Source organism: Poecile atricapillus, chromosome W (assembly GCF_030490865.1).
Source record: "Poecile atricapillus isolate bPoeAtr1 chromosome W, bPoeAtr1.hap1, whole genome shotgun sequence".
Taxonomy (NCBI): Eukaryota; Metazoa; Chordata; class Aves; order Passeriformes; family Paridae; genus Poecile; species Poecile atricapillus.
The window spans coordinates 37,754,617-37,765,435 of record NC_081288.1 but is presented as its reverse complement, the minus strand read 5'-3'; the positions used below and the strand labels follow the sequence as shown (position 1 = coordinate 37,765,435).

Sequence of the window (10,819 nt, the reverse complement as noted above, 5' to 3'; positions counted from 1 at the left end):
GCTACTGCTTGCTCTGGTATTTTAATGCCTCTGTACGCTTGTATGGCAGTGCTGGGATTGTCATAGGGGCACCTTGGTTGAGATTTTTATTGGGCTTTCTCTTAGCATGTTATTCTCATTTGCTTAATGGGAGATTTTTCTTAGTGTACCCAGTCAACACAAAGTTAAGCCAGCTTCCTTTGTTGGAGAATTGGAATGAATGGTAAAATCCACCCTTTCGCTCTAGTTTAATAAAACAGATGCTTACAGCTTCTTATTAATGCTAAGCATTTGTCATGAGATCTCTGCTTTTTTAGTAGAAGAGTATACTCAGAGTTACTCAAGAGTTAAATGTGTAGCAAACAAATTCCTTCTAAAAAAGGAATTCTGCATCCATCTCCCCATTTTAGCTGTCAGTTTCTGCCACAAAATAACAGCATTCCATAATTTGAATGGAAGTGCAATGCTTGTATTCAAACCTCTGATGCTTCTGTTGAAGCAAAGGGGAGTGTAGTATGTTCTATCACCAGTTTACATACCAGGATTATTTGGTTTTACACAAAGCAAATGGGATACTCCATCCCAGATTCTTCTTTGGCAAGATGCATGGTCTTTTATCCTGAGTCCCCCTTTCCTGCACTCTAAACTCTTGGGCTGCTGAAAATTGCCGTGCTCAGCCTCCTGGCTTGGTTTTCCAAGGGAAAGACGCTATGCAGAGCTAACTTCATTTTGATCGCTTTAATTCCTATGAGTTTTATGAAGACTTGTGTCTTGATGTTAATTAGCTTCAGCTGAGGGAAAATAGTCTCTAGTTATTTGGCTGTGTGACTGAAAAGCAATGGCTCACTCTGCTTAGGAAATGCTTCCTGGCCTGCCAGTTGGCACATACGTACTCTGTGCTGTGGCTTGTCCAAAGCTGATTCTTGTCTGGCTGTTAGATCTGTGGGATGGAGAGGAAAAGAGATGATGCAAAATTGTGCAAAGTTGTGGTGTGAAACTTAATGAGGCAGGGGGAGATGGAAGACATGATGCCAGTAACCTTAGGGGTAGATTTCACCATTATGAGGAAGCCTGATGGATCTGTTTTTCTGCTCACAGAACTGCTTGTAACAATTGGGGATTATTGTTTTGCTATTCTTTAGTGGAAAGACTGAAAATAAAACTTGCATTGCTACTAATATATTCAGAGATGGTATCTGCATGCCATTTCTTAAACCAGAAGACTCTTAACATAATAAAAATGCTTTCTGAACGGAACTCTAATCCTATAAAAATGCCCCATTAATCCTGCAGAGTGATGTCATTCTCACACACTTGCTTTCTAAATGAGAAATGTTTGTAGAATTGGACTGCTGTCTGCCTGGATAGCTGAAAATTTTTATTCTGAGAGCTTCCTTACTGATCACCCACTAGAGGGCTTAACTTCATTGGGGAACTAACCACTGTAAAGTTTGAATGTGTATGTAAAAGCATCTCCTTTCCACATGTTCTGATTCTGCAGGGATGTTAATAAAGCACTTGTCATTGAGCATCCACTCTGGACAGAGAAATGCATCCCCAAAGAAATAGTAAGAGTTTGATCTTCAAACCATTAGGAAGGTTCTTGCGCAGCTTGGGAGAGGATTCTCAGAAAAGAGGAAATACCCCCAGCCTCATGTTGTCCAGCTCTCTCATTAGTTTCACCAAAGCTAATCCTTAGGAAGATCATCTGTGCGCAACAAAATGTGGCCTCACTTGAATTCTTCATTGAAAATACCATATTTTGTTAATGACAATGGACCCACTTTCAAACCAGGGTAATCTTGTGCCCGTGGCATGGAAAGCAATTATAATCAGTTGTTTATAATCCTGATGAATGTTGTGACCTCTATATATTTAAGTCCTCTCAAACATCATGCTGGAAAATTTATAGAAAATTTATCTTGACTTCAATGTACAAATATATTACTACTGAAATATTTAAATTTTATTTTTGAAGAAAACATCTGTAACTTAGAAATGTAACACTGGCATTTTTAAATTGTGGACAAGCGTGTTCTGTGTTGTGCTTGTTTTCTTACAAAAGCAATTATTTTCTAGTGCATTTTTTTCTGTTCAAGTTTTTCAGTAGTGCCAGTCTGGGAGTATTCTAATACTTGCGTAGATAATATGTTTTATTGCCTTGATATAATTTGATTTGATTCTTTTAATCTCAATATAGTCCTCTGAGTTACAGTTCAGAGTGCTTGGCTGAATAATTATTTTTCCTTAGCTGACATCCTTAATGCACTTGGGACTTAGCTGTTTCCTACCTTGCTTTGGGCTGAGATGTCTAAACTTTATGAAGCCTACTGCTTTAACTCTTGCAAAGTTCCTTTGCAGCTAATAAGGCTTGGCCTATTTTTAAATATTAGAAATTAAACAACTGGGAAATCCTACATATATCAACTTTGCTATAGAAAAATTGTTTAAAAAACCCCACAAAACCAAACAAAACTCACAAAAAAGCTATTCTGGATTTTTTTTTCCTGTTAAACCAAATGAGTTAATTTCTATTAATATAACAATAACTTAGTTGTGAAACTGCATATGAAGTATGGTGAGAAATAGTCTTGAGAAAGGGAGGAATCCCAGATCAGATTTCTCAAAAGAGCCTGAGTTTCGAACATTTTCTAAACCAGACTTCAACAAGCTTGACAGTAAGGTGACAGAGACTCATGATGAAATTTGGAAGACGTAATACTTGGTTTCATCTTGATAGCACTCTTGGCGGTAGGTTTATGAGATAGCGAAAGTCTGTTTTCTATAAGTTCTTACATAAGGGTTCAAAGTCTGTGAATGACTACATCAATGTGTCCCTATGACCTAAGAAATCACTTCTTTTGCTTCTGTTTGTGGTGTGGAGTGGTTTTGGATTGCATACTGCAGATGCAACTGAGCTGAGAGATGCTGTCCAGCTGCAGACAGCCAATCCATGGGAACAGCCCAAAGCCAGTCAGAAGTAAAAACAAAGCAAAAAAACGCTCTTGAAATGCAACTACAGGAATGTCAGCTTCTCAGATCCAACAGTAATAAAAATACTTCTTAAATACTCCACAGAGTGTAGTGTTACACATCAGTTTGCAATAAGTACCCTTGTGCCGTCAGTGATCCCAAGTCTTCATCAGTGCTGTTGGCTGCTGTGTGGACACAGGGTTTTGTCCTTGTCTGTGCTTGGCTAACTTAGCTGAGTTTTCATTTGCTTTCTCTTGTCCATCTGGGGAACAGGAAAGAGAAAATGCTAGAAGAAAGGGTGGGGGAACTTTTTACCCAAGAGAGGCCATCAACATCTGAATTTTACTTGGGTCCAACCACTCTTTTGTAGCATGCTTAGAGGGTCTCACAAAGCGCCTCCTAGGAAGAATGGATGGTAGGCAAAAGGTAGGCTTTGCAAAATAAAATGAGCATCAGCTATTTCAAGTAGCATTATTTGTGTTTTTAAAGCTGTCCTTTTCAATGATTCTATTTACACTATGGTAAAGCAGGCAAGGGACTTTTATTTTAAATCATGATGATTTTTAATTTTGGTAAAATTATGTTTTTATATTTTAACAATAATTAGAAATTAAACCCTTTGGCCCTGTTGAATTCTTTCTCCTTTTTCCTAATACAAAATTTTCATAACATGATTTATTAAAACTAAAATATAATTGTCCTCTGAGAAGCCTTCTTCTGTGCTATAAGCAAACTATACCTAGAATATTCTTAAAAAGCCAAATGTATTATTTAATAGAAGTTCATCTCTCTCCTTCCAGGACAGAAAAAAACCAATATATTAATATGTAAAATCATGCAGTTATAATTTATACAGTAGTATTATTTCAGTGTCTTGCAAAATTATTTTTCCATACTAAGGAGCAGAGAATAGCCCTCAACTCAAGCTTCAATGCACACAAAGGTGTGTGACGACAGAAGGATCTCTCAAACCACCATGACATGGCAACATTTCTGTCATTGTCTGCTAGATTATAAAGGGCCGATTCAATTCAACAGGGGAGTAAGGCTCGCAGGTCCGGTGGAAGTGTAACTAATACAGACTGTGCTGAGGAGCTACCATGCATTGCTAATGAGAGACATGCAGCCAGGAAGTCGTACGCAACACTCGCAAAGCTCCTGGAGCTGTATGTAGCTACCAAGCTTGATGTCTCCTGCTCCCTTCCTCTTTTGCATTACATTATTTTGAGTAATGTGTCCAATTATCTAACCTCTAAAGGATTTCAAAACACTGTAGAAATACATAGTTGTAAGATGTCATATAATCAAAGCCATTAATTTTGATAAATTCCCTTTTTCTAACTTAAACTGAAATGAACATTGTAGGAAAGCTCAGTTTAATGATACCGTGGAGTATATTCTTGCTTCATTCACTGCTGTCCACTTTGCAAGGTAAGAATTTTATTCCATTTTTTTTGTAGTAATACTAATTTTTACAAAAATTTTTCTAAATATTTTAATATTACAGCTAGTTCTATTTCTATCATATTTTTTTAACCTTGCTGGCATTTGTAAAGGCAGTTTAAACAAGTATATATTACCATTCTCTTTCACAGGTGTAGAAACTAAAATATAAATATTTTTTAAGAGTAGTTTTTTATGTCTGAATTTGTTAGAATACAATTATTTATGAACAAAATCTAACTTTCTTACCTTTATTGCTACTATTGTCAGATGAGTAGCATTTAATGATTTTCAATGAGGTAAGATTTTGTTTGAACTGAATGCACCTGCAGATTGTTTAAACATTTTTAGACTTCCAGGGTAAATAATTGCTCTTCTAATTATAGAAATTATTTTATTTTCTATATAATGCAACTGGACCCTATAGATAGTTTCCTTAGTTTCCTTGCTACAATTATAAAGATTTCTAATGTAATATAAAAAGTTTTTTTGTGATTTTGCTTGGTTTTGTTTATTTGCTGCTTGTTTTAAGCATGGACTCATTTAAAATTATTTACAATTGAGTCTTACAAACAACAGTCGGAAAGGTATTATAACCCCGGAGGCTTGATTCTGGAAAGCTCTGAGTACGTGTTCTATTTTACCTGTTTACCTGTTCTATTTTTTTGTTCTAAGCCCCTAAAGAACTATGAACTCTTTTCACTTCTTCATGGTAGCATGTACCAGAATTACAGCCATGAAAACCTGCAGGAGAAGACTGTATGAGAGAATCAAATGCTTAGGAAGGAGTGCATATAGTGGTACATTCCTTGGATGCAGAGTTTGTACAAAGTTGCCCTGGAAAACTTGGGATTGTTAAACCCTAAAATTCAATAATGTTGTTTTAAACTTGACATTGCTTGCCAAGGGCAGAGTGATGCTGTAGAAAAAAAATGTTTACCTTCATGATTTTTTAATCTACAGGATCTTATTGCAAGCTTTCTGTTTTGAGAAGAACTTCGAGGTAAGTTTTTATTCCTTATTTGTCAAGTCCCACAAACATAATAATAATGAGCAAGTACAATGCAGTGCAAGTTAGAAAGTAAAATATAGACTTGAATTCAATGTGTAAAATGTCATCTACATGTAGGTTGGATGTAGAACACACTTTCAGAATGTTTACAACTCATTTCTAAGTATTTATGCAATGGGCATGGGTCCTCTGTTTGAAAAATGGAGGTCCTTATGAAAAATGATGCTTCTATGGTCTTGAGAAAGCTTAGAGGAATAATGGAATGAAAACAGCATGAGATCATGATTTCACAACTGGAAAAATACATTAAATGAGTATCCATCTACAGTTTTAACTACATAATAAAATCCTAGCTGCTATTTGAAGCACAGAGAAGTAAGTGCTATACAGCCTTAAAATAAACATTTTCAATACAAATTTTCACATAGAAGCTGAAATCCAAACAAAACCCAAACTAGGCAATGTTCCTGATCCCATTGAATTAAATGGGATCTATGCCATCAATTTCAATGAAGGCATCAAGTTGGATGTAGCTTTGTGTGTCTCATGACTTCTAATACATCCAGGGGACACACAGGCACGTCAAATGATATGCCATCATGGAGTGTTGATAGAACTAAGTGTGTTTTATAGTTTGATGCCCTTGCTTCTAAACTTAATCACAAATTAAAGTCGGTTCCAGCTGGAGAGTCATCTCTTGCTATCAAAAGTACCATCAGAGCATATTCAAGCAACACTCTGGGGAATTTGTAGCCACTGACATGCGGCATGAAGTAAATATGAAGCTGGTTTACAATTTTGTATCCTGTTGTGTAAGTCTGTTTTGCCTATTTATGTCTCCCCAATGCTCTAGGTACCTCCCTGTGCAAGCAGAGATTGGAGTGCTGTCCAATTTTGTAAAATGAGACACGGACAAAACAAAAAAAAGAAAAAGGAGAAAAGAATCACCTTTTTAAATGTTAACCCAAGAAAGACCTCTTTGATAAAGTGATAGTAATCAGAGAGAAACACTTCTCTCTGGGGACTTGCTTATTCAGGTTGCTCCAGGGACCTTTGATAATACAAGATCCTTTTTGTTTTCTTCCAGAAATGAGTCTAATGCAACTCGACAGAAAAGAGATCTTGTAACAGCCGAGGTAGGTTATACCTCCAAAAGCAGGAGGGTGGGGAAACCCTCCTCCCTTTTCTGCTCTGGGCCTTTGCCATCCTTACAAATGACCCTTTGTGGGAAGATGGGCTGCAGTAACAGGAGGACAGTGAGGAGGAGCAGCTACTCCCCACCTGCTTACCGTGCCTGAGCCGTGGCCTAATGCCTTCATTCTCCCTCAGCAAAGCACCCGGTGAGCGACCTGCCCTGCCGAGCCGACTGACACACACCACAGAAATAAACCCGGGACATCTCTGTCTTTTGTGGGGGTGAACAGGATGTGGAAACTGTTTGTGTTTGTGAGAGGCACAATGGCGGCACCACTGGCAAGGCTCTCTCCCGGACATGGAGCCCTGGCGGCTCCGGCCCAGCCCTGGTTCCCATCGCCCTGACCCCACGCTGCCTCAGTGCTGCATCCCGGCAATGTTGTGCTGAAATTCAATCCTAAATAGAGGAATCTTGTTCCCCCACTTGTACACACTTGGGCTATGGAGCCCAGCCAAGGGTTATGACCCCTTTGAAAGGGGTAGGCAGGAAGCCAGAGTTGGTCCCACCTCGGGGTGTTTCAGGGAGCCTGCAGCCGAAGCAGGGGTGATTTTCTCCAAGGCCTGTGGGGTCTGTGTGCTGCTACCGAGTCAGAAGGCAGCTGGTGGGAAGCACTGCACTAAGGGGAATCAAGCCTCTGAGAGAAGCAGGACTGGAGGTGTTCTTGGAGGGCCCTCAGCAGGGAAGTGCTGTTGCAACAAGGACGCTCTGCGAAATGACACAAAGGCCAAAAGCAGCTTTTCTGAGGCAAGTGACTTGGAGTCGCTATCAGAAAAAATGGAAATGGATCTTGTTGCGCAGGGAGGGAAGGGACCCTCTGCAGCTACCATGGGCACCAGGAATAATTTTCGTGCAGGGAGCCTTCCAAGTGGTGATTCAATGAAATCTATTTCAGGTTGATTTTAAGCAGATTGTACTACTTGGAAGCATCCCACAGCATATTTCCATTTGAAAAAAGGGAGGTTTATGTGTCATTGTAAGACGTATTGGCAAGACTAACCCTAAAATGTTCCTTGCACACTGTTGTTAACTTTGGGATCAATCAGTTCCAACTCGAGATGTGGAGAATGAGTGGAGTCAGGAGGGAAGAAAGAAATTAGCGTACAAACAAAGACTAAAAAAGTTTCTTCACTTAGTTGAGCAGGTGAAGGCTGGCACTTAAGTCTGTGGGGGCTGGAGAAAGGTAACTGCTTTTTCATAGAACATCAGATAAGAAATAAATAAAAAACAGAGGGAAGAAGAGCTATTTAAGCAAAAAGGACCAGATTTATAAAGGAAGGGATTTAAACTGGCCGTGAATAAATGTAAGCGGGAAATATTTAAGTACTCTGCACTTCATCCTGGTAAACTTTCCAGTCAGACTAGTGGGGGAAAAAGCCCCAGAGTACTTTCAGTCTGAAATGGGATCAGTTCTTGGAAGGGAAAATGTGATGTAACAAGCTTTAGTGTTGAGAATGCTGGGCCAGATGCAGGGCTTCCTCACAGTGTGAGGCTCCCTGTTCCTAAATAGGAAGATCTCCTAGAAAAGAGATCAGCTTTCTCTTTTGTTTGGGATGAACCAAAATGCAATTCTGAAGGAAGTCAAGGCGAACACAAAATCCATTGCAGCTAGACTGGCCATAGTGGGATGATCAGGGTGCATCACAGAGCATGCGTCAGGGGAGCAGAAGCAATAGAAAGAGTTCTTCAACTATGAAGAGTATGGTTATTTGAGTGAAATATAAATGCAAAACTTCCCATGTGGAACCTTGGTGATTTACTGGGACTGGAGGGCATGAATGAGAAGCCAGTAGTGATCTCACATAGTAGATGTATCTGTCCCATCTCCTCAAAAGCCGCCGTGCTTCTCCTTCCCAGGCACAATCCCTCCAGCCGCACCCATGACTGTGCCATGCACTGGCTGAGATGCAAATTACTCTTCTGTATTACAAGTCCCAACCCAGTGTTTGAGTGCAAAGCCTCAGGCTTTTATCAATTAATTTGTAAACCACAAACACCCTAGTTTTGCTCTTATGTTTCTCTGACAGGTTCAAGCTGCCTCCCGGTTGCACCATCATGGGGCCCTGATGCGAAGTCCACCAGGAGGTCAGTGCTGTGCTCCTCACCTGCAGGAGGAGAGAGCCCTGAAAATGCTGCCGTCCTCCCCTGTGTTGCCATGGGCTGTGGAAGCCCTCTTCTTCATGTCCCTACAAAACTCTGTCCTGTCTCATTTTCTCATTTTATCCATGTTAAATATGGAAAAAGAAATCTGTTAAAATTGTGCTTTCAAAATAAGGCCTTACCACCAAATCTGAACAGCTAATGAAACCAATCTTTTGAGATTTTGGTTTGTTTTTTTTTTTTAAATTTTAGCTTGATTACAAATTTTAATTTCTGCCACTTTTTTTCTGGTCTTGTCAGAGGATGGAAGTCTGTCAGAGAGGTTTATAACTGGTTATGCAAAGAGAAAGGAATACTCAGGTAATGAGCATGAAGCTTCTCCTGTAGGAATTTAGGAATTGGACAAATATATAAAGCAGGCTCAAGTTACAGAAATTGTTTACAGAAAAGTTCACTGTATGCAACTTCAGTTGGAATTTTGCTATCCTTCTTTGAAAATGCCTGGGCAGGTGCCTTCTTTTGCAGTTTTCTATGTAAATGAATATATGAAATTTTACAGCTCAAAATTCTAAGAACAACAAAGTATTTCCCAATTAGTGCTGTTATAGGAACAATAGTTTTCACTTTGTTGGTATTTTCAGAGTATCTATGTATATTTGGAAAGCAGTTCTTAAATGGAAAACATTCAAAGCTAAGCATGGAAAGGAATTTTCACAATGATGGATGATATTCCTAACCACTGGTAGCTTCTGTGTACCTTTAGAGTAAAGGTCCCATTTTTTTCCAATTTAATATCACTAGCAGCTTTGCTGTGCCTCAATGGGAGTGGAAGGGCCTGTTTATTTCATTTACTTCCTGCCTTTTGCTATGCTTTTTAAATTTCCATCAGAAACATTGGAAGATTTTGTATGTACGTAGAGTCTTAATCCTACTCCAAGAAAGCAAGCAACCATCTGTAATAGCTGGTGAAGTTTTGCTTTGGGACTAGTTTTCTTTTCCACTTTTGGGGAATAATGATTTAGACCCAACTCAATGAATGATTAGTAAAGGACAAGGAGGTCTTAGCTTTCAAACAGACTATAAAACCATTTAATGTAACTTCTTTTGGAAAAAATTACTAATTATAACACAAAACAAGCCATTGCCATGGAATCTAAAGTCTCTGACTCCAGTCACCTCTGAAGTAGAAATAACCTTTCAGCTGACTTTTTTTTAGCATGTGGGGAAGGTTGTTTAAGACTGGTTTTGACTCTAAAATATATATTCTGGACTGTTCATAAACTGAATGTACCATTTGCAGTAATGTTTAGGAGGGAGAAGCTGAATATATGTATAAATTATGCTGAATTTAGTGAATTAGAATGATCTGTGTCCTGTATATTTTGAGATCAGCAGGACTGGGATTTGATTTCTTTACATGGGAACTTGACCTTTTGTTTGCTTGGAGGAGGTTGACCTTTTGTTCCTTTGTTAGTTTATGAGTCTCAAACCAAATGAGAACCTTGCTTCTCTTTTAACCAAGGAACACGAAGGATAAAATTAAGCATATGTTAAAAAATGGAGATAGCTGTTGGTTAATTTTCTCAGCTAGTATAGCGGCTCGCGATTTAGCAATAAAAGGATTTAGCTGGAATCTCTCACCCTGTTTGCAAAATACTGTCTCTACTAAAAGGCTGGAATGCTTACTTACAGGCTCATGTCCCCAGGAGTGCCTTAATGGAGCAGCCTGCACAGAGGCAGGTGACTGTGACTGTCAGTTATTTCAGGCTCAAGGAGGCAGGTGCCAAATTGGTAAGTTTTTTGGGTCAAAATAGTTTAGTGTCAGCTTTCAGGAAGATTTATGATACAGATTTTGAAAAATATACTGATACCAGCATATTTTTGATTATTCTGTAGCAGGCCTCTCTCATTTGGCCAGTAGCTAGGAAGATTAAAATTATAAGCATTAGGGACATATAGAAAGCAACATCAGAAATGCCTACATTCCAGCATTTGGGCTGTAATGATATATAGATACCATAACAGATAGACCATTGTCTAGTATATCAGTAACCAGACAGCTTTTTTTATAGTTAGCTGAATAACCAAAAAAACACTGCATTTCTTAATTTCTTTTAACA

General features: G+C 38.8%; 1 protein-coding gene across 1 annotated transcript in view; it reads left to right on the top strand.

The window, feature by feature from the left end:
- The first annotated feature begins 4,299 nt into the window (after positions 1 to 4,299).
- LOC131592086 (otogelin-like protein) overlaps positions 4,300 to 10,819 on the top strand; it is a 91,748-nt gene continuing 85,228 nt past the window's right edge. Inside the window, exons 1-6 of the mRNA XM_058863364.1 lie at positions 4,300 to 4,383; positions 5,359 to 5,398; positions 6,495 to 6,543; positions 8,627 to 8,684; positions 9,000 to 9,059; positions 10,392 to 10,490. Coding sequence (XP_058719347.1) covers positions 4,305 to 4,383; positions 5,359 to 5,398; positions 6,495 to 6,543; positions 8,627 to 8,684; positions 9,000 to 9,059; positions 10,392 to 10,490 — 385 coding nt within the window. The 5' untranslated portion in view covers positions 4,300 to 4,304. The remainder of the gene's footprint in view (positions 4,384 to 5,358; positions 5,399 to 6,494; positions 6,544 to 8,626; positions 8,685 to 8,999; positions 9,060 to 10,391; positions 10,491 to 10,819) is intronic.